Source organism: Antennarius striatus, chromosome 2 (assembly GCF_040054535.1).
Source record: "Antennarius striatus isolate MH-2024 chromosome 2, ASM4005453v1, whole genome shotgun sequence".
NCBI classification, from domain to species: domain Eukaryota; kingdom Metazoa; phylum Chordata; class Actinopteri; order Lophiiformes; family Antennariidae; genus Antennarius; species Antennarius striatus.
Window position 1 is genome coordinate 9,046,076 of NC_090777.1, and position 26,878 is coordinate 9,072,953.

Below are 26,878 nucleotides of genomic sequence, written 5' to 3' on the forward strand. Positions count from 1 at the left end.
CTGCCTTTACTGTCTTCATCTTCCTCACCACCAGAGTCATCCTACACGCCACCATCTTATGCTGTTTGGCTTCACTCTCGCCTACCATTACTTTGCAGTCACTGATCTCCTTCAGATTACACCATCTACGCAAGATGTAGTCTACCTGTGTGCTCCTACCTTCACTGTATTAGGTCGACCTATTTTCTGCCTTTTCTGGAGTAAAGTTTTCACTACAGCCGTTTCTATCTTTTTTGCAAAGTCAACCAACATCTGTTTTTTCTGCATTCCTCTCCTGGATACCAAACCTGACCATCACCTCCTCATCACCTCTTTTTACTGCACCAACATGTCCACTGAAGCCACACCAAACACAACTCTCTCACTTCTAGGTATGCTCTGCATCACTTCATCAAAGTCCAACCAGAATTTCTCCTTCTCCTCCAGCTCACATCCTACCTGTGGAGCATACCCACTAACAACATTGAACATCACACCTTCGATTTATAGCTTCAGAATCATCACTCTATCTGACACTCTTTTTACCTCCAGGACATTCCTAACAAACTCATCCTTCAAAATAACTGCTACTCTATTTATCTTCCTATCTACACCGTGATAGAACAACTTGTACCCTGCTCCTGAACTTTTAGCCTTGTTACCTTTCCACCTTGTCTCCCCGACACACAGTATGTCTGCCTTCCTCCTCTGCATCATGTCAACCAATTTTCTACCTTTTCCTGTCAGAGTTCCAATATTCAGCGTCCTTACTCTCAGTTCTATACTCTTGGCTTTCCTCTTCTCTCCCTTCCTACGAACACACTTTCCTCCTCTCCTTTGATCAACAGTAGTCCAACTTCCACCGTTAGGTGAACAGCACTGATGGGAGTCGTTGTTAACCCGGGCCTTGACCAATCTTGTATGAAAGTCATAGATTTGATTCACATGTTTGATTGTCAAGAGTTTTCTGTCGGATGCCCTTCCTGACACAACCCTCTGTATTTATTCGAGCTTGGAACCAGCACAATAAGACATTGGCTTGTGCCCTCTGGTGGCTTCATTTTTTTGCAGCTTAATAATGCAGTCTATTTATTTAGCAGCAAAGTGCTATCATAGTTGTAGTTTGTATCATGAATCTAACCATACAAGTAGTATCATCTTAAACTTAGACACAGTCAACCTCAGTTGACCACCATACTTATGACTTTATTGTGACACTTGATATTACGCTGGAGGACGGGGATCCCATTCTTACGCCAGGTTTAGCTGTGTGTGATCCTTCTGTCCCAAAGGTCAAAACGCCCATGAGAAGGGGAAAGAATCTGCAGCTGCCACTTATCAGGAAAGTGCAGAGCAGTTCAAAATCTGGCATGCAATGTGTTTGCAGGCCGCTGGCGATTTCCATGTTTAGACCCTGCTGACTGGAGCTGCTGTATTCCCAGTCTCAGACAGACCTGCCAGACCCCCACTCCAACTCTCTCAACTACTGAACTGTCCTCAAGTAGTGCAACATTAAAGGTGCTGCAGCTTCACATGTAGCTGCATCTCTCTCTCTCTCTCTCTCTCTCTCTCTCTCTCTCTCTCTCTCTCTCTCTCTCTCTCTCTCTCTCTCTCTCTCTCTCTCTCTCTCTCTCTCTCACTCTCTCTGTCTTATTTTTGCAAAAAATTTCACTTCTTCAAATATTTACTTTTTACTGATCATACCTGCTCTTTGACTACTCCCCTGGCTTATGTGTGTCTGCAGGCTTCTGGACCACACAATGCAGAGGAACTCACGATTAGTGTACATGACTACTCAGAGGCATCACATGTGAGTAACATTACAGGAATTTCCTGATCTTTTTCAGTGTGAGAATGAATGTAGGGTTACTGTACTTAACTGTAGACAGATAGCTTTAAACCCGAGGTACACAAAATGTTCTTCACTGGAAACATGCACCATGTGCTTTTGCTTCAATGGTTTCATTTGCTTCAGTTTTTGCGTGATTTCTCCAAAATGCAGTATAGATTATATGCATGTTTCCACAGCATTGTATTACGTGTAGCACAAAGAAAGAGTGCCAGGGTCGTTCTAGACAATATTGGGGAAAACTTTCTCAGTTTCAGTCTGCAAATTAGTTTCCATTTTAAATCCAAATGACCATATATCATCCCAGACTTTACTGTATGTCCGTCCAGCTACACAGGAATCCCATCTGTGGTGAGTATTTTCAGATGTGACGTGACCCAAACACTTTCAAAGCTGCAGTTATCAAGTTGCGTGAGCATGGAAAGAGATCACTGGAAATGATTTATAGTTGAGTCATAAATTGCGCATGCGCGAGCAGGCTGCAGTTTCCTTTGCTCAGAGCGAGTTTGTTTGCGTAATTTTGCGTTTTTTTTTCTATGTTTCTGCGTGTATTTTTTTAAAGTAAAATTAGATAATGTATAGTAATATGCTAGTGTACTCCAGGGAGGAGTTGATGTCTCTGAGGATCAAAGGAGACCCAGCAACACGCAATCTCATCCCCGCTGAGCTCCGACGGAGATATCGCGGATGCCGAGCGGGTCGCGTTGAAAGGACTAGACTACCGGCTAGAGCGAGTCAAGCCCTCCGTCCCCTCCGTCATCATGGGGAACGTGAACTCTCTACCCAACAAGTTGGACGAACTGACGGCGCTGTGCAGGACTGATCATCGCTGCCGGGAGACCAACTTTTTGGTGTTCTCAGAGACGTGGCTAACTGGCAACGTGCCAGACGCTAACGTCGGACTAACCGGCTTCTCCTCCGTCCGAGCGGACCGGGACACGAACACCGCCGGTAAGAAGAAAGGAGGTGGATTAATCATCTACACCAACGATAGATGGTGCCATCTGGGACAAGTGACGGTGAAATCAACACTGTGTAACCGCGATCTGGAGCTAACAGCTGTTAGCATCAGACCCTACTACCTGGCGCGTGAATTCTCACACGTCATCGTCCTCGCCGTCTACATCCCTCCACGGGCGGACCCTGAGACGGCACGAGAGACCATCTGTGGGACCACCTCTGCTCTTCGGACCCGGCACCCGGAGGCGCTCGTCATCATCACCGGTGACTTTAACCACGTCACCTTGGACTCATCTCTCCCCACAATGGTCCAGTGTGTAGACTGCCCCACACGGAAGAACAGAACCATCGATCTGTTCTACACTAATGCTAAGGAGGCATACATCGCCACCCCCCTCCCTCCACTAGGTAAATCAGATCATAACCTAGTGCACCTACAACCCACCTACATCCCGCTGGTGAAATGGCTGCCAGCAACAACACGACAGGTCAGGAGGTGGTCCCCGGAAGCAGAGGAGATGCTGAGGGACTGCTTCCAGACCACCAACTGGGATGTTATTGTGGGCTCACATAGGGAGGACATTGAGGGGGCAGCTCAGTGTTTAACAGACTACATGAACTTCTGTGTGGACACTGTGGCCCCTGTCAGGACAATCAGGTGTTACCCCAACAACAAACCATGGGTAACCAAGGAAGTCAAGGCTGTCCTGAACAGGAAGAAGCGGGCATTCAGGAGCAAGAACGAGGAGGAGATGAGGAAGGCCCAGCAGGAAGTGAGATTCTGCCTGAGGGAGGCCAAGGAGGCGTACAGGAGGAAGCTGGAGAAGCAGCTGGGGCGCAACCAGGTGCGGGAGGTCTGGAATGGGATTAGAACCATCACCTGACACGGGAAAGGGCACAGCACTGTGGAGGGGAATATTGAACGAGCGAATGAACTTAACAGCTTTTTCAATCGGTTCAGCTCCCCCACCACTCCTGGCTCCTCGTCCCGGGCCTCTTCCGGTCCTGCAAACCGCTCCACTTATGCTCCCTCCTCCTGTGCTTCCTCTCCTTCCACCCCTGCCACTTCTCCCGAGCCCACTCCAAGAACTGCGAAGCTCAATGGCCCCACCTCGACCACTGGACTTCCAACCTCGCCACAACCTCCTGCTCCCACCACGACGGAGACCGTCATCACTGCAGTCCTGGTGACGACAACGCTGAGGAGGCTCCGTCCCTACAAGGCGGCTGGACCAGATAAGGTCTCCCCAAGACTCCTCCGAGCCTGTGCTTCGGAACTAGGGGACCCCCTGCAACAATTGTTCAACCTCAGTCTGCGGCTGCGGAGGGTCCCGTCACTGTGGAAGACCTCCTGCATTGTCCCTGTACCCAAGAAAGGACGCCCTAATGAGCTCAACGACCACCGACCGGTCGCTCTTACCTCCCACGTAATGAAGACCCTAGAGCGACTGGTCCTGGAGCTCATGCGTCCACAGGTGCAGGGTGCTATGGACCCTCTCCAGTTTGCCTATCAGGCCATGGTTGGGGTTGACGACGCTGTCTTGTACCTCCTCCAACGCATACTCTCCTACCTGGACGCCGGGGGCGGTGCCGTCAAGAGTGCTCTTCTTCGACTTTTCGAGTGCCTTCAACACCATCCAGCCCCGGCTCCTGCAGGATAAACTGACCTCCATGGCTGTGGACCCCTACCTCGTGAGCTGGATTACGGACCACCTAACGGACAGACCCCAGTACGTCCATATGGGGGACTATTTGTCTTCTATGGTGACCAGCAGCACGGGGGCGCCACAGGGGACCGTTCTATACCCCATTCTCTTCACCCTCTACACATCAGACTTCAAGCACAACTCGGATACATGCCACATACAGAAGTACTCCGATGACACCGCGATAGTGGCATGTATCTGGGAGGGTGATGAGGCGGGTACAGGGCATTGGTGGCTGACTTTGTGGAGTGGCGCCAACAGAACCAGCTCCAGCTCAAAGTCTCCAAGACGAAGGAGATGGTTCTGGATTTCCAGCGGGCAGCTTCCTCTCCACAGCCGGTGATCATCAAAGGCAGTGAGGTGGAGGTGGTAGAAAACTAAAAGTACCTGGGACTGCAGCTAGACAGCAGACTGGACTGGTCACTCAATTCGGACTGTGTGTACAAGAAGGGGCAGAGCAGGATGTACTTCTTGAGGAGGCTGGCCTCCTTCAACATCTGTCCTAAGCTCCTTCTCATGTTCTATCAGTCCGTAGTCTCCAGTGTGCTGTCATACGCCATTGTGTGTTGGGGTGGGGGGGCCAGGAAAAGAGATATGGACCGTCTGAACAGACTCATCCGCAGAGCGGGCTCAGTGGTCGGGCTGGGCCTGGACTCTGTGGATATGCTTCTGGAGAGCAGGACCATGTCTAAAGTTAAGGCTATCATGAACAACACCAGGCACCCCCTACACACCACCTTCTCCCAGCAGAGAAGCACCTTCAGCGGCAGACTGCTGTCACACAGCGCCTCCACAGAGAGGCTGAGGTCCTCCTTCGTGCCCCGTGCCATCAGGGGGTACAATGACTCTCTCAGGAGGAGCGGGGGGGAGGTGGCGAGGTCAGCACGGGGTTGAATGGATTTAATTTAATTTTAATTTAATTTTATACTGTTTATATTTTAATTTTATACTGTTTATATTTTAATTATAGTTTAGTATATAAGTCCTGTTAGTGCTGCATGTGTCTGTCTGTCAGTGTAGTGTATGTCTTGTGGTATGTCCTGTGATGTCAGTGTTTCTTTTTCTCCTGGTGTTTATCCAGTATTATTTGTTATGTAATGCCTGAGCAGTGGATATATACAATTTCCTCCGGGATTGATAAAGTATCTATCTATCTATCTATCTATCTATCTATCTACTCTTAGCACAACATTAGGACGAGTTACCAAAGATGACTGAATTTGATGTGATTGTTCTGATTATGTGTTTTTGTTCACAGGAAAAATGCTGGATTTTATAGCTGGGCCATGGGATGCCAGGAGCAACTGGATCCACAGAACAACCAGGACTGTGAGGACCCCAGAGAATATTGCTATGGTAAAGCAGAGCCTCTTTCTTCATTTTATCACCTGCAGATGTACTCTTTACTACTTTCAAACTTTATCCTACATGTCTCCAAAAAGCACCAAAATGCATCCCGTACTAAACGGCACTAAATCAATGACAAAAGGCTTAACACCTCTGTATAATAATTTAGTTATTGTGTGTGTGTGTACACACATAATAACTAAATAACTGATGGACAGGCTGACAGACGAGGTTAAACAAGAATCTCCATGGACTACGATGTTTGCAGATGACATTGTGATCTGTAGTGAGAGCAGGGAACAGGTGGAGGAGAAGCTAGAGAGGTGGAAGTTTGTCCTGGACAGGAGAGGAATGAAGGCTAGCCGCAGTAAGACAGAGTACATGTACAGGTATGTGAATGAGAAGGACCCAGGTGGAAGAGTGAGGTTACGGGGAGAAGAGATCAAGAAGGTGGAGATTTTTAAGTACTTAGGGTTAACAGTCCAGAGCAATGGAGAGTCAATCAATCAATCAATCAATCAATCAATCAATCAATCAATCAATCAAGTTTTATTTATATAGCGCTTAATCCTGGCAACAGACATTTCAAAGCGCTTTAACAGACAGAGAAACCCAACTGAACCCTCCAGAGCAAGCATAAGCCACAATGGCGGGGAAAAACTCCCTCGATGAGGAAGAAACTCTGGGCAGGACCCGGACTCTTTTCGGCGGCCATCCACCTTGACCAGTTGGGTGGAAAATAAATAAAAGGAAGATAAGAACAGGGTAAAAGAAAGAGAGACAGAATGACAGATAGGCCAGGTAGAGTCAGTGTCAATATGGTTATAGTTAGACGATTGGGGTTGTTGCCTTCAATACATGTTTCCCATCAAGTGGTTGGTAAATTCAAGGCACAATTACAGCTGCATGGATGACTGTATGGCGGCACGGAGGAAGAAAGGAAGCAGGAACCCAGCCGATGGATTGATGAGGGGTGGTACTGGTGGGCTTGGAGGAGAAGGTCCACAGCACATGGATAGATGGGGGGTGATAGTGGTGGGCTTGGAGGTGCAGGTCCACAGAGGATGGTCCACAGCGGGTGGTCGGATGAAGGGTGGAACAGTATGGTGGCACGGAGGAAACAAAGCCAGCTGGACCCCAGCCGATGATTAGGTTAGGGGGGATACTGGTGGGATGGGAAGAGCAGGTCCTTAGCGGATGGGTGGATGAGGGGTTTACCTGAGAAAACCTATAAGGACATAGAGTACAGAGAAGAAGGGAAGAAGTTGAGTTTCAGAGAGGAGGAGGAGTAACAGAGATGGTCAGAGAGAAGGAGGAGCAGAGAGGAGCTTAGTAAGTCTGGATGTTGAGTCTCCAGCAGTGTAGGTCTATAAGAAAAAACCTAGCAGCCTAAGTTGCCTTACTTGTAAAATTTCTGAAAAAGAAAAGTTTTAAGTTTAGTCTTAAATAGTGAGAGTGTGTCTGCCTCCCGAACTGAGGAAGGGAAGTAGTTCTACAATAGACTGGCTTGATAGCTAAAGGCTCTAGCCCCCGTCCTACTTTTGTATATTCTAGCAACCACCAGTAGGTTAGTATGTTGAGAGCGTAATGCACTAGATGGATTATATGGAACTAAAAGTTCCTTCAGATAGGTCGGTGGCTGGCCATGAAGGGCTTTGTAAGTGAGGAGGAGTATTTAAAATCTATCCTAGCTTTCACAGGAAGCCAGTGTAGAGAAACCAACACAGGAGAAATATGGTCCCTGGCACTGGTCCTGGTCAGAATACGGGCAGCAGCATTCTGAATTAACTGAAGGGTCTTCAGCAACTTTTTGGGGCAGCCTTAAAAAAGTGCGTTACAGTAATCTAGTGATGAAAGCATGGATTAATTTCTCTGCATCATTCCGTTTTAAAATGTCTGATCTTAGCAATGTTTCGGAGATGGAAAAAGGCCGTTCTAGAAACCTGCTTTATGCATGTGTTAAACAACAGATCCTGATCTAAGATGACACCTAGGTTCCTGACAGTGGTTTTGGCCTCAAACATCATGCCATCCATCCATCCATCCATCTTCCACCGCTTATCTGGAATCGGGTCGCGGGAGCAGCAGCTTCAACAGAGAGCCCCAAATTTCCTTTTCCCTGGCCACATCCACCAGCTCTGACTGGGGGATCCCAAGGCATTCTCAGGCCAGTGTTGAGTTGTGATCCCTCCACCTGGTCCTGGGTCTGCTCCGAGGTCTCCTCCCAGCCGGACGTGCCAGAAACACCTCCCTAGGGAGGCGCCCCGGAGGCATCCGCACCAGATGCCCAAACTACCTCAACTGACTCCTTTCCACGTGAAGGAGCAGCGGCTCTACTCTGAGCCCCTCGCGAACAGCAGTGTTTCTCACCTTATGTCTAAGGGAGACACCAGCTATCCACCTGAGAAAGCCCATTTCAGCCGCTTGTATCCACAATCTCATTCTTTCGGTCATGACCCATCGCTCATGACAATAGGTGAGTGTAGGAACGAAGATTGAATGGTAGATGGAGAGCTTTGCCTCTAGGCTTAGCTCCCTCTTTGTGACAACAGTGCGGTAAAGCGACTGCAATACCGCTCCCGCTACCCTAATTCTCCGTCCAATCTTACGATCCATTGTTCCCTCACTCATGAACAGGACCCCAATATACTTAAACTCCTTCACTTGTGGAAGGACCTCATCCCCCACTCGGAGAGGCCATCCAAGGCTATTACATCACTGAGCACTACATCCCTTACAGTTTTTGGACAGAGCACAATGACCTCAATTTTACCAGAATTTAGATGCAAAAGGTTTTTGGTCATCCAATCTTTAAACTCTTTGATACACGCCTGTAATTTCCACAACTGATTGACTTCATCAGGTTTAATTGAGAGATACAATTGCATATCATCGGCACAACAATGGAAGTTGATGGAGTGTTTCCTTATCAAATTACCTAGAGGAAGTATGTATAAGATAAACAGTATTGGACCAAGAAGCGAGCCTTGAGGAAATTTCAAGTTTCAAGTTTATTTATTCTTGTATAGCCCGGATTCACAAACAATGTCTCAAAGGGCTTTACAATCTGCACATGGACGATATCCCTCTCACCTTTGTGCACTGCGAGCAGTACGACCGTCATATCGGATAAGGAACAACTCCCCCCAAAACCCTTTTAACAGGGGAAAAAATGGATGGGAGAAACCTCAGGAAGACTGCAGACGAGGGACCCCTCTTCCAGGAGTGGACAGACGAAGCAATAGATATCACATGTACAGATTAACAACACAGTAATAATAACAATGACAGTAACAATGACAATAATAAGTGTATGACAGAGGCACGCTGATCCATCCAGTAGAGCGAGTCACCACCAGCCGATGAAGCACATAGAGGTCACCAATTGCCGAGGGTCCACCACTCTGAGGACAGACCAAATAATGCCTAAGTCATTGTTCTCAAAAAATCTACAGTGTATGATTACCCCTGCCAAAACCCAAAAACCACAGCTGAACCAAATGAGATGAAACCAGACTCCCCTAGTGGATGGTGAAACAGGTCCATTGTGTAGCTTTTGATATTGCCAGCCAAGGAAGCAGACAGAGGTAGCCGATTGCCGATAATCCACCAAACAAACATTTTAATCAGCTGACTGATCTATATTGGAGAAAAGCCATCCATAGAACCAAAGAGTTCAGGAGTCAGCTGTGTGTTTTTCCGGATCTAAGGGACCTAAAGAAGGACTAGAGTTTGTGGAGGATAGGACACCATTAATTTTGTCTCTGATGAGCAGGATCTTATTATTGAAGAAATTCATGAAATCATTGCTGTGGAGACTTGATGGAATACTAGACTCATATACACTGTGGTTCTTTGTCAGTCTGGATACAGCACTGAACAAGAATCCGTGATTGCTACTATTGTCCTCGAATAATGATGAATAATAGGCTGCTCTAGCGGAACGAAGTGCCTTCCTGTATATATGTAAACTATCTTGCCAAGCTGAGCGGTGTTCTCCTAGTTTAGTAGAACGCCATTTCCTCTCAAGGTTTCGGGAATGCTGCTTTAATTGGTGGGTATGAGAATTAAACCAGGGTGCTCGCATCCCCTGTTTTATAGTCTTATTTTTTAGTGGAGCAATTAAATCTAAGGTTTTTTGTAGAGTCCGCAGTATTGTCAATAAATTCATCAATTTGAGATGGACTAACATTAACTGAGTTTGGAAAATGACCCGCTGTGTAGTTCAGTTGTGGGATTAAATTACGGATACTTGGGATTTCTTCCCTGAATTTAGAAATAACATGATCTGATAAATTTCTAGTATAAACTTTTTTTTTGCAGGAAGGGAATTACACAATAGCCGAATGTTGAAAGTTATCAGGCAGTGGTCAGAAAGGATAGGGTTTTGTGGAAAGATGACCAACTCTTCAATTTTAATCCCATAAATCAGGACTAAATCCAGAGTATGGTTAAACTGGTGAGTAGATTCCTGTACACACTGACTAAAGCCTATGGAGTCTAGTAATGACGTAAATGCGCTACTGAGGCTATCATTACAGTCGTCCACATGAATATTGAAATCACCAACAATAATGACCTTATCAGTTTTAAGAATTAAACTAGTTAAGAAATCGGCAAATTCAGATAGAAAGTCACTGTATGGACCAGGAGGACGATAAACTATGAGAAATAATAGAGGCTGAAGTAGTTTCTGGATTTGGTTTGATAGGCTCAGACTAAGACTTTCAAATGAATTAAAGATCATTTTAGGTTTACGGCTCAATTGTAGCAAAGAATTAAAAGTAGACTCAACTCCTCCATCACTGTCTGACACTCGAGGGATTTGATAATTTAGGTGACTAGGAGGAGTACCTTCATTTAGGGAAAAATACGCATCCTCACTTAGCCAGGTTTCAGTTAAACAGAATGAATCTATATGATAACCTAATATAATTTCATTGATTAAAACAGCTTTTGAAGACAGTTATCAAATATTCAGGAGAACACATTTTATTGTTTTGTACTCTGCAGCTGTTGAAGTCTTGGTTTGGATTTTTATTAAATTTGGATGTCTGGTTGCTTTCCTCTGGACTTGAAATAACTTAATTTTACATGAATTGACCTTAAACGGTCAAGGGACAGACACAGTCTCAATGGTGTGTACAGTAGGTGACAGTATGGTGGGTGACAGTACAGTTGGTGAAAGTGTAGTGGGTAACATTACAGTGGGTGACGGTACAGTGGGTGACCGTTCTAAGAGTGCAGAGACCTGTTTATGACTGCGACTCTGCATCCCGGTTTCAACTCTGGGTCAGAAATAAATGTGGTAAGATTTTTGGACAGGAGAGCAGCGCCATTCCAAGTGGGATGTATGCCGTCTCTCCTAATGAGACCGGATTTTCCCCCAAAAGTCCGGCAATTATCTACAAACTGAAGCTTTAAAACTGTTGCTTGGAAAGAAACAAGAATGCAGACAGTTGTGTATCAGTATGTCATGCTGCCTGAAAAAGAACCAATAGAGACTTTTCCATTATTTCTCTGCATCCTGATTTGAACACATCTCTCCGCTACAACTATGTTGCACCTTAATGAATGTCATGCAACAAATTTTTCTAAAGTTGAAAATATTTTACAAACTTTTGCTCATATTGTCTCAGGTGGGTATCACCCAGTCCATATTGGTGACATCCTCAACAGGAGGTACCAGGTGGTTTCTCAGCTTGGGTGGGGCTATTTCTCCACTGTCTGGCTGTGTTTGGACCTCAGGTAGGTTTGAAATTATGGACAATACAAAGGTCATCAGTGTTTGTGCTGCTTTTTTTCAGAAGGTCATCAGCTGTAATTCTCTGACTATGGACACTTAATATAATTTGAAAAAAGCATTTTTTTTCAATACATGAAAAAAAAAATTGCTTATTTCTACTAATTTTCAAGCGTTCAGGTTCTTGCAAACTAATAATAATTTATTATGGGATTGACCTTTCATGGATATGCCATACAGTATCTAATATCAGTAAGAGTTTGTTTTACCTAACCAACTGTGATGGACAGTTCATGGAATCCACTTCAATTAATTTAAACATGCATTATCTACAGCTGAGGTTATACAGCCATGAGTAGGCCGATCAAACGACTATCTAAAGAGTGGTTCAGAATCTGCATCCATACCTGCCCATCTCAAATGTAATAAACTCTTTCTTTAACTAAGAACCATCCCTCTAAGTAAAGGGGATGGACTCGCTGTACGTATACTTTTTTTGAAACCACGTTTCAATACTAGCCAGTGTTTACCCTTTCACACCAACATTCATACTGCGGTGGTAACATGTGCTATTTGATTTTCTGGGGGCAGTTATCACTTACACCACCCATGGTTCAGTATTTTGCCCAAGGATGCTATAAGGATAATAATCAGAGTTATTCATTATTAAAATATTAAGTATTTGTCCCTCATAAGTACCTTAAGTGCTGCTTAACCATAAAGTAGACAAAGCAGTTATGAACATGAAATGCTATTTGTATACTATTGGACATAAGTATTAAATTCTTCCATTAGAGGATTCTGCTTTGTTGGAGATTATTTTGTCTTGACTCAGACCTGCTCTGGTGTCTGTGTCCGCAGGCTTGGGTTACGAGTTGCTGTGAAGGTGCTGAAGAGCGGCACCAACTTCACCCAGGCAGGACAGGATGAACTTGCTCTCTTACGATGTGTCAGTAACATGTTGGTTTTTTTTGGTTAAATTTGCAGCTCAGTTCAACTGTGTTATTGACATTTTTCTTACATCAATGGAGCCTTCTGTTCTCAACCTGATCAGACTGGTGGTCCCAGAAGCCGTCATCCCTCTAGTCAAAGGATTGTCCGTCTGCTTGATGACTTCAAAGTTGCTGGGGTCAACGGGGTCCGTATCCTGTTTGCATATTCTTATTTCACGGGCTCACATACTGAATATTACACCAGTCGCTAGACATTCATCATGTCAGACGGTGGGGGATTAAAATGCCACTAAAATGAATCAAATCAGTGACATCAAAAACAAATTTATAATAAAGCCTCATTTAGGACAGCATTGCATTGGATCACACAGTGAATGCTGCCAGCTCTTGTGCACACGTTTAAGTGACTTTGACTCCTGGTGGTCAGACATATGCCTGGTGTTGGAGCTGCTGGGGCCGGACCTGAGAAGCTGGCAACTAAGGTTTGGGAAACCTGGGCTGATGCTGCCTTCTGTGAAACAAGTACTCACTCAGGTAGGGAAATATACAAAGACGCATGTTCATGTTGGTTAATAGATGGAACAACCTGGTGCATTTCTGATAAAGACACAGAATTACAATGTACTTGAAATATCATCCGTTGTCTTAAAGACACAGAATTACAATGTACCTGAATTAGCATCCGTTGTCTTAAAGTCGTATCTCATTCAATAAGGAACAAAGCACATGCATAGGGGACTTACCCTTCAATTTCCTTTTCAACCCTGAATTCTGACTGAATAGTGTACTGCTTTAGAAGGCATACATAAAAATAGAAGAAAAAACTATGTGACTGTATGGTCCTGTATTGTTTTTATTGGAAACTTTAAATCCAGATGCCTCAGATGCCTTGACTTGGTGAATAGTTGATGACTGTACGATGAAGATATATCTTACAGGGCTGACAAGTTACCAACCACTCACTACAAAGACCAGGTAAAAGAACACCAACACCTGAAAGGGGTACTGAGAACTTGTGGATATCCTGACTGGACCTTTGTGAAAGCTCACACAAGATCCAGAAAGGAGAACAACCCAGTGAGGAGATAAGAGAAGAAGAGCAAGCCTAACGGCATAGTAAGCCCAAATGTGTCTGGAGTGTCTGAAAAACTGAGAAGGATCTTCAATAAACACAAGGTTCCTGTGTATTTTAAACTGGACAATACCCTCAGACAAAAACTTGTCCACCCAAAAGACCCCACACCATACAGTTAGAAGAGCAATCCGGTATATGTAGTTAATTGCCTCAAGGAATGCTCAAATCTCTACATCGGGGAAATCAAACAACCACTACAAAGGTGCATGGCTCAACACAGAAGAGCCAACTCATCAGGACAGGACTAAACAGTCTTCCTTAACCTCAAGGAAGAGGGACACTCATTCCAGGATACAGTGGTACCTCTACTTACGAAAGTAATTGGTTCTGGAAGAAATTTCTTAAGTAGAGAATTTTGTAAGTAGAGACGCGTTTTCCATGCAAATGCCCTAATCCGTTCCAAGCCCCCCGAAATTCAGACATGAATGTTTTGTGAAGCATAAAAATGCATCAAACATGTAAAAAATACATGTTACAACTATATTATTACATAATAAATGAGAGTTGTGCATAATGTAAAAAACAAAGAATAGAGCAAAGAATAAAAATGATGGTCATTTAATTTTTAACTGCTGTCCTCATTGTTTTTTGCCCTCTTTGGTTAATATGCTACTTGCCTCACCATGCCGAAAACACAGAGTGAATTCCAGTCCTCCTTTTGAACTCGAACCACCCACGCGAAACTCCCGGTGTTCTTTCACCGACTTTCCCTCGCTTGAATCCTCCTTCATGAGGTCATTAAAAATGGCATTTGCCTCTTCGCAAATCAATTACGTAAAATTATCAGAACACCTCATGGGTCGAGGGCCGAATGATGAGGACGCTGCTTAGACACCCATCTAGCTACACACATAGACACATACGGTAGAGGTCCCTCTTAGTCAATGGGATGCCAGGATGCTAGGTAATAGCCAATGGCAGAGCAGCTATAAGAATGTTGTGTTCAGGAGCCTTAGGGAGCTGCGAGTAGCATCCCATACTATATTTTTACCTTTCGTATCCTGAAATTTCTTTCGTAACTAGAGGCAATATTTTTCTTTTGAGGTGTTTCATAACTTGAAAATTTCATATGAAGAGACATTTGTAAGTAGAGGTACCACTGTACCAAAGTTCAGGTCTTGGACAGTGAAGACAGAAGGTTTGAGAGAGGAGTGAAAGAAGCCATCCATGTCAAAGTGGAGAAGCCATCTCTGAACGGGGGGGTGGTCTGCGACATCACCTTTAGCCCATTTACAATCAGGTCCTTTCGAAACTCTCCAAAAGAATGTCTCAACAGTTTAACCTAGGTGATGTGTCTCATGCTAATGACCCTCATTAGTTTACTGAGGGCATGTCCACACATAGCTGGATCTTTTCTTAAAAGCAACGTTTTTCATACCACATAGAAAAAAATTTGCGTCCACACAACAGCGTTTTTGAAAAAATATCCGTATACAAGCAACCGCATAAGTGCATCGATCAACATGTTTAAAAGCAGAACAACTGTAAAAACAACAGGACAGAGGACAGGGATATGTGGACATTCTTGCCGTTCTTCCTGAAGGATGACCTCCATCACAGAATTATCCCACCAGCAGAACTGGCGTTGGCGTCTTAGACGAGGAATTTGAATGAATAAATAAATAAATAAATAGACTATGACTCATAAAGAAAGAAACAGACAAATATTCAGCTGGCAAGCATGTTTATCAACACGTCTTCGATGTGGAGCTGTTATACGTCCATTTGAGATGAGTTTTCAAAAAGTTTTTGTTGAGTTTATCTGCATTGCTGTGTGGACTGAAGGCGTAACTGCTACTAAACAGTAGTGTTTTCGAAAAGATTTGGCACCTTGTGGATGGGACCAACGGCTCGGTGAGAATCACATTTCAATGACCCCTTTTGAAAAAAAAGGGGTCCTTTTGTTTGATTTAGCACAAATATCAGCATGCCATTAATCAGAGGTCCAGCGTTAAGGCCTGATCCATTTGGCTGTGCTGATGTGTTTAGCAATGGCTTTAGCAACAGTTTGTGTTTGTGTAGATTCTGCAGGGCCTGGACTACCTTCACACCCAGTGTAAGATTATTCACACGGACATGAAGCCTGAGAACATCCTGCTGTGTCTGGAGGAGCAGGCCCATGCTACAGCAGCAGGGGCCTCAGGTAGGTCTTTTTAGGTTGACCATACGTGGGTACAAAGCAAATATACCGATGCCAGCTCGTGTGCTAATGCCATAATTTAAGTCTCTGCTTTGTACTCACGCACTCTACTAAAACCAAGCAAATATATCCTGTCCAATCATATCTCTTTACTATCATCTTATAAAATTATTTTTCTTGAAATACATAAATAACATTGTTTGTGATGTTTTTCAGAGATGAAGCAGGTCATCCCATATCGCTCAAAGGAAATTACAGTGAAGATTGCTGACCTGGGTAGTTCCTGCTGGGTGGTAAATGGACTTACTTACTTATTTACTTACTTACTTACTTATATAATTTTCTCATCTGGCTGTCTACTCAAAGCACTTTACAATAGCTGCATTCATTCTTACACACAAATATTCATACAGTGGTGGTGAAAGGGACCATTTGCTCTTCAGGAGAGGTACCCACTCACATCATCACTCACACACCAGTGGAACAACCGCTGGGAGCAATTTGGGGTTCAGTATTTTGCCCAAGGATACCTTGACTTGTGGACTGGATTGAACTACAGACCCTCTGATAGGCAGAAAACAACTCCACCACTGAGCCACTGCCGGTGGTCAGTAGTTCCTCCAATTTTCATTGCCTTTATAAAAGCTCTAAGTTGCTTTTGTTTCAAAATCCAAAAGAACGGTCTATTGTTTAATGCATTTGATCTTGTATGCTGTTTAAATGAACTCATGTACATAAATATAAAGGTAATTAAAGGCCAAATTTTAATTTACTTTTTCATTAAAAGCTGTTGAAAATATTAAAAACCCACATCATTATCTTACTCTATCCTGGTAAGAAAAATCCGGCAAAAACTTCAATACACAAAATCTCAAGTTGAATTATTGGAAATGGTTAGACATAATGATGACGTACACCATGATCACTCACAGACTTAGACAAAGTAACTTAATATCTTCTATTATGAGTTGTCTACAGTTTTGGATTAGACTGTGTGAAAAGAACTGACACACAAATGTATTGAAGATAAATGTGTTCATGATACATGCATGTTAAATGATTTTCTGTCATGTGTTATGTAAGACATTACTGGGTTGTTTTTATATTATTGCTATTATTACTGTTATTGCTGTTACCATTGTTATTTTTATTTTTGTTGATTTCTTTTTCTTTGACCATGAAGTACAAACATTTTTCTGAGGAGATCCAGACACTTCATTATCGCTCACTTGAGGTTTTGCTGGGAGCAGAGTATGGCCCCTCTGCTGACATCTGGAGTCTTGCCTGTATGGTGAGTAGAACACCACACACTGTATTATGAGGGCCTGGCTTTGTGAAATGTTCAGATCATGACACAATGTTTTCATGTTTATCAAAGAAATCTATTATTTAGACCAGAGTTTAGAAAAACATACAGTGGGCCGAAAACAAACCTTGTTTGCACACTATCAGTTTAATGCTGTCTTCCTGGCTATGTTAAAGAAAGTGAATAAAATTGCTGGTTCTGCCCCTTTGCTATGGATCCGTGCCACCCCCATAGTACATGTGTGCCACACAAGATGGCACATTTTGTGATAAAGGTGGCATGAGCAATATTAATTCTTTCACCATTAAAAATTGTATGTTTCCTTTGATACATGCATTACACCCAGTCTGTTACAGAGCACTGAAAACTAATTACACCATACACTACACACACCTATGAACTTGAGCGGCATGTCATTCCAAAACCATAGACTTTATTATGATGCCAGTCAACCCATTGCAGCTTGAACAGCTTCAACTGACCATTCTTCCCAAAAGGTATTCTTGAGGTCAGGCACTGAAGTTAGATGAGAATGGCTGACCCACATTTTTAAGGCCAATAATGTCATGATAGCCAATAACGTAAAAATTGTCAATAATGTAATAAATTCACCCTTTTTGAAATGTAATAGGCCAACAACGTAATAACTGCTGATAATGTAACAGAAGTCCTGGATTGATAATGTAATATTTTTGGCTAAAAACACAATCATGTATTACATTATTGTCTGGTTATTACATTATTGGCATGGTATTACAAATTTAGAAAACAAAATTTAAGCCCTTAACCAAAAATTATTATGTTATCAGCTGTTGTTACATTATCGGCTTCAACATGCCTTCTCCACTGAAATTCATCCAAAATGTGCTTTATTGGGTCAGGACTTTGTGCTAGCCAGTCAAGTTCTTCAACACCAAACTCATGCATGTTGGTAGCTTGAAATTGTCCAAAATGAGTTGGTATGCTGAATCCCCTCTTCCACCAATCTTTACTCTTGACACAATGCAATTATAATACTAATAAGGGTTAATTGTCACTGTACCACCCTGGTATTCACTAAGCTCCTAAGAGCAACTTATTTATTTCACGAATGTATGTAGAACTAGTCTGTATGTCTATAGTTGCTTGGTTTTAGATATTTTTGGCCATGGAAGTGATTGGAAGATCTAATATTCCTTCAAGGATTTGGATAGATGAGTGACAAAACTTGATTTTAAAGTAATGTATAATGTAGAGTGGATATAAAAATTCTGCAAACTATTGTTCAAATGCTTGGTTTTGTGATGTAAAAAAACTAAATCAAGACAAATGATTTCACAACTTTTTCCACTGGTTCCTCTGATCAACCCTAAATAAAGTTCAGCTGTTCTATTAAGTTTTTCCTGACATTTGTAGCCACATCTTCCTGCACAAACCAGGAGAGAGCTTCAAAAGTGTCAGAGGGATCTTGTTATTCAAAGACATCCATCAGGGGAAGGGTACAAAATAATTTCCAAAGAATTAAATATACCATGGAACACATTGAAGACCATCATCATCAAGTGGAAAAAGTATTGCACAACAGTGACATTACCACGAACAGGACGTCTGTCCAAAATTGATGAGAAGATGAGAAGAAAACTAGTCAGAGGCTACCAAGAGGTCGACAGCTACTCTGAAGGAGTTGCAGAAATATCTGGCAAGTACTAGCTGTATAGTGCATGTGACAACAATCTCCCATATTCTTCATATGTCTGGGCTATGGGGTAAGGTGGCAAGATGGAAGCCTTATCTAACAAAGAAAAATGTCCGAGCCTGGCTGGATTTTGCAAGAAGCCTTCTGCAGTCTCCCAAAGGCTTGTGGAAAAATGTGTTATGGTCTGATGAAACCAAGGTTGAACTTTTTGGACATAATTCCAAAATGTATGTTTGGCGCTAAAACAACACAGCACATCACTAAAATAACACCATACCTACATTGAAGTGTCGTGGTGGCGGCATCAGGCTTTGGGGCTGTTTTTCTGCTGCTGTAACTTGGGCCTTAGTCAGAGTGGAGGCAATTATGAACAGTTCCAAATACCAGTCAGTGTTGGCAAAAAATCTTCTGGCCACTGTTAGAAAGATGAAGATGAAGAAAGAATTTCATGTTTCAGCCCGACAATGAACCAAAGCACACATCCAAATCCACAAAAGAATGACTTCAACAGAATAAGATTAAAGTTTTGGAGTGGCCCAGCCAGAGTCCAGACCTGAATTCCATCGAGCATCTCTGGGGTGATCTGAAAAGGGCTGTGCAAAGGAGATGTCCTCACAATCTGAAAGATTTGAAGCAGTTTTGCAAAGAAAAGTGGGCAAATGTATCCACCTCATGTGTTCAAGATGTGCCACACTGATAGACTTCTACTCAAAAAGACTTGAAAGAGTGCTGTAATAAAAGCCAAAGGTGCTGCAACACAATATTAGTTTGAGGGTGTGCATATTTATGCAACCAGGTTATTTTAAGATTTTTGTTTCATAGATGTATTTTTTAAAGGTTTCAGTTTGTTTTTCAATTGCCATGTACAGTTTAAAGGTCACATTAAAGCTGGAAAAAGTTGTGAAATCATTTGTCTTGATTTAGTTTTTTTACATCACGAAAACCTGGCATTTGAATAGGGTGTGCAGACTTTTTATATCCACTGTGCAAGTATTCTAGGAAGCCATGCACTGTGAGATCAAATCAAGTCAGAACCTTTTTTTTTTTCCTGCATACTTTCAGGCTTTTGAACTGGTCACTGGAGACTCCCTGTTTGACCCGAAAGTCTCCGAGTCCATTTCCTTGGAGGAGGGTACATTTAGTGTGCTGATGCTAAACACTATATAAAAAATTTAAACAAAAAAGATTACAATGTGTCTGTATTGATGCTGCTGAAGTGGTTAATGTTCATTTCACATGTGTGTTCATCTACTTCAGATCATATAGCCCAGATTATAGAGTTGCTGGGTAAAATCCCACCAGCTGTTGCCATGTCGGGTAAATACTCAGCGGCGTATTTTACCTACAGAGGTAGGACTGCAACATCATTTTGAATTGATTTTCAAGGTGGACATTCAAGTACAATTTTACTTTCATTGATTCCATCCATGCTTGTCCACTTATAATCCAGGTGACTTGCATCGTGTTGATCAACTGAAGCCCTGGAGCCTGTTTGATATTCTGGTGGAGAAATATCACTTCCTGTTGGAGACAGCAACTGGATTCTCTGACTTCCTGCTTCGCATGTTGGATTATTATCCTGAGAGGAGGATGACCGCTGCGCAATGCCTCCTCCATCCATGGCTGACCTCATTATAGACACCTGACCCTGTTTTGTCTCTTGCAATGCTGCCAGGCCTGCCAAGGCTAGTCAGTGTCAAGTTGTAAATTCGATGGAATTTTTCAGTGGAGCTTTATTCATTAAAGTTGGATGTTAGCAATAAATAAATACTTTAACAATGTTTTTATTTTAGTCACAGCTGTCACGGACCCAGGGCTTTAGTCCTCCCGGGTCATTGTTTGCGTTGTTTAGCAGGTCTATAGCTGAGCGACTTTAACATCAAGTGGGAACACCTGGTTGGTGTTCCAAGGTAATTTAACCCCGCCTGCTGATTCACCGAGACTTGTCACTTTCCCTCGCAGACAGTTTGGTAGCAGACGAGGACAACGCCTGGACTTCTGATTAATGGCATGCCGATAGTTGTGCTACATCGCTTGTGTTTCATAAATTTGGTTAATTTTTGGTAGTGATGGGCAGATGATAGATAGATAGATAGATAGATAGATACTTTATTAATCCCATAGGAAATTGTACATATCCACTGCCCAGGCATTACATAAAGAATAAATACTGGATAAACACCAGGAGAAAAAGAAACACTGACATCACAGGACATACCACAAGACATACACTACACTAACAGATACATGCAGCATTAACAAGACTTATATACTAAACTATAACTAAAATATAAACAGTATAAATTAAGATATAAACAGTATAAAATTAAATCCATTCAACCGTGTGCTAACCTCGCCACTTCCCCCCCGCTCCTCCTGATGGTGTCATTGTACCCTTTGATGGCACGGGGCACGAAGGAGGACCTCAGCCTCTCTGTGGAGGCGCTGTGTAACAGCAGTCTGCCGCTGAAGGCGCTTCTCTGCTGGGAGAAGGTGGTGTGCAGGGGGTGGCTAGTGTTGTTCGTAACAGTCTTAACTTTAGACATGGTCCTGCTCTCCAGAACTGTCTCCACAGAGTCCAGGTTCAGCCTGACCACTGAGCCCGCTCTACGGATGAGTCTGTTAAAACGGTCCATATTTCTTTTCCTGGCCCCGCTACCCCAACACACAATGGCGTATGACAGCACACTGGAGACTACGGACTGATGGAACATGAGAAGGAGCTTAGGACAGATGTTGAAAGAGGCCAGCCTCCTCAGGAAGTACATCCTGCTCTGCCACTTCTTGTACACACAGTCCGAGTTGAGTGACCAGTCCAGTCTGCTGTCTAGCTGCAGTCCCAGGTACTTATAGTTTCCTACCACCTCCACCTCACTGCCCTCGATGATCACTGGCTGTGGAGAGGGAGGTGCCCGCCGGAAATCCAGCACCATCTCCTTCGTCTTGGAGACGTTGAGCTGGAGCTGGTTCTGTTGGCACCACTCCATGAAGTCAGCCACCAATGCCCTCTACCCCCCCTCATCACCCTCCTGGATACATGCCACTATTGCAGTGTCATCGGAGTACTTCTGTATGTGGCATGTATCCGAGTTGTGCTTGAAGTCCGATCTGTAGAGGGTGAACAGAATGGGGGATAGAACGGTCCCCTGTGGCGCCTCCATGCTGCTGGTCACCATAGAAGACAAACAGTCCCCCATATGGACGTACTGGGGTCTGTCTGTTAGGTAGTCTGTAATCCAGCTCATGAGGTAGGGGTCCACAGCCATGGAGGTCAGTTTGTCCTGCAGGAGCCGGGGCTGGATGGTCTTGAAGGCGCTCAAAAAGTCGAAGAAGAACACCCTGACGGCACAGCCCCCGGCATCCAGGTAGGAGAGCACACGGTGGAGGAGGTACAAGACAGCGTCGTCAACCCCAACCTTGGGCTGATAGGCGAACTGGAGAGGGTCCATTGCACCCTGTACCTGTGGATGCATGAGCTCCAGGACCAGTCGCTCTAGGGTCTTCAGTACGTGGGAGGTAAGAGCGACTGGTCGGTGGTCATTGAGCTCAGTAGGGCGTCCTTTCTTGGCTACAGGGACGATGCAGGAGGTCTTCCACAGTGACGGGACCCTCCCCAGCCACAGACTGACGTTGATCAATCGCTGCAGGGGGTCCCGTAGTTCCGAAGCACAGGCTCGGAGGAGTCTTGGGGAGACCTTATCTGGTCCAGCCACTTAATAGGGATGGAGCCTCCTCAGCATTGTCGTCACCAGGTCTGCAGTGATGACGGTCTCGGTCGTGGTGGGAGCAGGAGGTTGTGGCGAGGTTGGAAGTCCAGTGGTTGAGATGGGGTCATTGAGGTTCGCAGTTCTTGGAGTGGGCTTGGGAGAAGTGGCAGGGGTGGAAGGAGAGGAAGCACAGGAGGAGGGAGCATCAGTGGAGCGGTCTGCAGGGCCGGGAGAGGCCTGGGACGAGGAGCCGGGAGTGGTGGGGGAGCTGAACCAATTGAAAAAGCTGTAAAAGATGAAGCCCCATGAAGCATTGAAGCTTTTCATCCCAATCGGTTCACTGCAGTTCGAAGCTTCATGAGGCTTCACTAGCTCTAGGATTACATCTACTGGATGCTAAAATATGAGTTGGCATGACCTTGAAGTGTGTGGCATTTTGCAGAAAGCCTGTGAATAAAAATGTCAGAAAAAAATAGGGATGTAAAACGTATATTTTAGCAATGACGGTACACTGTGTGTGTGTGTGTTTGTGTGTGTGTGTGTGTGTGTGTGTGTGTGTGTGTGTGTATGTGTGTGTGTGTGTGTGTGTGTGTGTGTGTGTGTGTGTGTGTGTGTGTGTGTGTGTGTGTGTGTGTGCGTGTGTGTATAAAAAATCAAATCTATTAATATTTCCTGTAGGGAAATTACTTTTGTTTACCTCCAAATGCTTGTACACGTATACACCAGGGGGATTCAATTAAAAGTCACGGAGGTCCGGTTATCAAAATTCCCTCTTTGTGAAAGGTCCGAACCCACAGCTAGCTCTTTTACCATGAATAAAAGTAGACCCAGGCAAATAAATTTCAAACCTTTATGTTAGATTGAAGAACACACAAACCTCACAATGAAAAATAAAGTGCAAAAAGATCTGAATAATCCATTTTCTCATAAATTAAAGACATCCCAGCCTAAAGAACTGAAGGCCTACACTTCAAGTAAAAAAACATTGGCTCTTTAGCCAAAAATAAAAAATAACAATGGTAACAGCAATAACAGTAATAATAGCAATCAAATTAAAAAACCCAGTAATGTCTCACATAACATGACAGAAAATCATTTAACATTCATGTATTATGAACACATTTATCTTCAATAAATTTGTTTGCCAGTTCTTTTCACACGGTCTAATCCAAAACTGTAGACAACTCATAAAAGAAGATATCAAGTTGCATCGTCTAAGTCTGTGAGTGATAATGTTGTACATCATCACATTATGTCCAACCATTTACAATAATTTAAGTTGAGATTTTTGTGTATTGAAGTTTTTGCTGGATTTTTCTTACTAGGATAAAGTAACATAATGATGTGGGTTTTTAATATTTTCATGAGCTTTTAATTAAAAAATTTAAATTTGGACTTTAATTACCTTTATATTTATGTACAAGAGTAATGTAGCTGCAAGAAGACACAAGTCAATGTCTTATTGCGCCGGTCCCAAGAGGTTTACCTCAGGAATGGCATCCGGCGTAAAACTTTTGCCAAATCAAACATGCAAATCAAACCTATGACTTCCATACCGGATTGGTCGAGGCCCGGGTTAACAACGACCGCCATCGGCGCGGTTCACCTACAGGGCACCGGTGGAAATTGGACTACTGTTGGTCGAAGAAGGATAGGAGGAAATTGTGCCCATAAGAAGAGAGAAAAGAGGAACGCTAAGAGTATAGGACTGAGAGTAGGGATGTTGAATGTTGGAACTATGACAGGAAAAGGTAGAGTGTTGGTTGACATGGAGCAGAGGAGGAAGGTAGACATACTGTGTGTCCAGGAGACCAGGTGGAAAGGTAGCAAGGTTAGAAGTTTAGGAGCAGAGTTAAAATTGTTCTATCATGGTGTGGATAGGAAGATAAGTAGAGGAGGATTTATCTTGAAGGAGGAGTTTGTTAGGAATGTCCTGGAGGTAAAAAGAGTGTCAGATAGAGTGATGAGTCTGAGGCTAGAAATCGAAGATTTGATGTTCAATGTTGTTAGTGGGTATTCTCCACAGGTAGGATGTGAGCTGGAGGAGAAGGAGAAATTCTGGTTGAACTTTGATGAAGTGATGCAGAGCATGCCTAGAAGTGAGAGAGTTATCATTGGTGCAGACTTCAATGGACATGTTGGTGCAGGTAACAGAGGTGATGAGGAGGTGATGGGCAGGTTTGGTATCCAGGAGAGGAACGCCGAAGGACAGATGGTAGTTGACTTTCCAAAAAGGATGGAAATGACTATAATGAATACTTTCTTCCAGAGGCAGGAACATAGGATGACCTATAAGAGTGGTGGTGGGAGCACACAGGTAGACTACATCTTATGTAGACGGTGTAATCTGAAGGAGATCAGCGACTGTAAAGTAGTGGTAGGCAATAGTGTAGCCAAACAGCATAGGATGGTGGTGTGTAGGAGGACTCTGGTGATGAGGAAGATGAAGAGGACAAAGACAGAGTGGAGGACAAAATGGAGGAAACTGAAAAAGGAAGAGTGTTTCATGACTTTTAGGAAGGAGTTAAGACAGGCTCTGGGTGGTCAGGAAGTGCTGCCAGATGACTGGACAACTACAGCTAATGTGATCAGGGAGACAGGTAGGAGAGTACTTGGTGTGTCATCTGGAAGGAAAGTACATAAGGAGACTTGGTGATGGAATGAGTACATGAGTTCATTTAAAGAGCATACAAGATCAGGCGGCAGTGGCTCAGTGGTAAAGCGGGCGGTAGAGCGGGTCGTCCTATGATTTAAGATCGGCGGTTCGATTCCCGCTCCCGCCCCCCCAAAAAATACCCGGAGGTGAGCTGACAGTGGGAGGTGTCAGCTCATCTCCGGAGCACTGCCGAGGCACCCTTGAGCAAGGTCCCCTTTACAAATTGCTCATTTGAGGCGCACCAAGAAGGAGCTGCCTGCCACTCTACCTCCCCTGCATGCCTACAGGCCCCTTTGTGTGTTTGTGATACAGGGGCCTGTAGTCACAAATATATATGTATGCATGCATTTGTAATCAGTAGCTAGAGTGTGTGTTCTTAATTTCCCTTCAGGGATCAAACCAGTATATAAAATAAAAAAATGCATTAAACAATAGACCGTTCTTTTGGATTTCGAAACAAAAGCAACATAGAGCTCTTATAAAGGCAATGAAAATTGGAGAAATTACTGACCACCGGCAGTGGCTCAGTGGTGGAGTTGTTTTCTGCCTATCAGAGGGTCTGTAGTTCAATCCAGTCCACAAGTCAAAGTATCCTTGGGCAAAATACTGAACCCCAAATTGCTCCCAGCGGTTGTTCCACTGGTGTGTGAGTGATGATGTGAGTGGGTACCTTTCCTAAAGAGCAAAGGGTCCCTTTCACCACCACTGTATGAATATTTGTGTGTAAGAATGAATGCAGCTATTGCAAAGTGCTTTGAGTAGACAACCAGACCAGAAAATAATATAAGTAAGTAAGTAAATAAGTAAGTAATCCAAAGTCCATTTTCCACCCAGCAGGAACTACCCAGGTCAGCAATCTTCACTCTAATTTCCTTTGAGCAATATGGGATGACCTGCTTCATCTCTGAAAAACATCACAAACAATGTTATTTATGTATTTCAAGAAAAATAGTTTTATAAGATGATAGTGGAGAGATATGATTGGACAGGATATATTTGCTTGTTTTAGTAGAGTATGTGAGTACAAAGCAGAGACTAGAATTATGGCATTAGCACACGAGCTGGCATCGGTATATCTGCTTTGTACCCACGTATGGTCAACCTGAAAGGACGTACCTGAGAACTCTTCTGATTTCCAAGTCTGGACAGGGCAGGGGCTGAAGGCCCTTGCTGCTGTAGCATTGGACTGCTCCTCCAGGCACAGCAGGATGTTCTCTGTGAATAATCTTACACTGGGTGTGAAGGTAGTCCGGGCCCTGCAGAATCTACGCAAACACACAACTATTGCTATATCCATTGCTAAACAGATCAGCACAGCCAAATGGATCAGGCCTTAAAGCCTGGACTTCTGATTAATGGCATGCTGATATTTCTGCTAAATCATTTGTGTTTAAGAAGCTTTTGTTAATTTTTTGAGCCACCAGCTTTATTTCTCCAGAAAATGGCAACGATTTCTGAGTGAAACTAGCTGGCTAGCACGAACAGTCTGTCTAGCTATGGTTTCTGTTTGGAATGGGACAATGAATGTAGTATCCAAAATTCTCCTTGGGCATCTGACTAAAACGTTCTTTAAGTAATTACATACAGTTCTGTTCATGTAATCAGCTAACAAAACCATCACTTCTCTAGAATTTATTTTCCACTTGCTCTTTTGACAGGTGCCTTTTCCTTTAACATTAGCGTCTTTCCCAATCTCACAATTAGAGATTCTCCAGTTAGCCT

At 43.6% G+C, this 26,878-nt stretch overlaps 1 protein-coding gene and 1 pseudogene across 3 annotated transcripts; one reads left to right on the forward strand and one right to left on the reverse strand.

Annotated features, from left to right (window-relative positions):
- Window positions 1-1,423: 1,423 nt before the first annotated feature.
- si:ch211-220i18.4 (SRSF protein kinase 3) lies at window positions 1,424-20,561 on the forward strand. 3 transcript variants are annotated; one of them, XM_068306274.1, is made up of 13 exons: window positions 1,424-1,497; window positions 1,724-1,789; window positions 5,753-5,850; window positions 11,481-11,589; window positions 12,446-12,533; window positions 12,639-12,726; window positions 12,965-13,071; window positions 15,695-15,815; window positions 16,029-16,105; window positions 16,996-17,103; window positions 19,856-19,925; window positions 20,051-20,143; window positions 20,244-20,561. In XM_068306274.1, exons 2-13 carry the CDS (start codon window positions 1,740-1,742, stop codon window positions 20,429-20,431), a joined length of 1,197 nt encoding a protein of 398 aa, XP_068162375.1. In that variant the 5' UTR covers window positions 1,424-1,497; window positions 1,724-1,739; the 3' UTR covers window positions 20,432-20,561. The 3 variants fall into 3 exon arrangements, with proteins under 3 accessions (XP_068162375.1, XP_068162365.1, XP_068162358.1); XM_068306264.1 differs by lacking the exon at window positions 1,424-1,497 and having other exon boundaries at window positions 1,632-1,789; XM_068306257.1 differs by lacking the exons at window positions 1,424-1,497; window positions 1,724-1,789 and adding an exon at window positions 4,848-5,372.
- Window positions 6,727-9,387, reverse strand: LOC137608670 (uncharacterized; annotated as a pseudogene).
- Window positions 20,562-26,878: the final 6,317 nt, after the last annotated feature.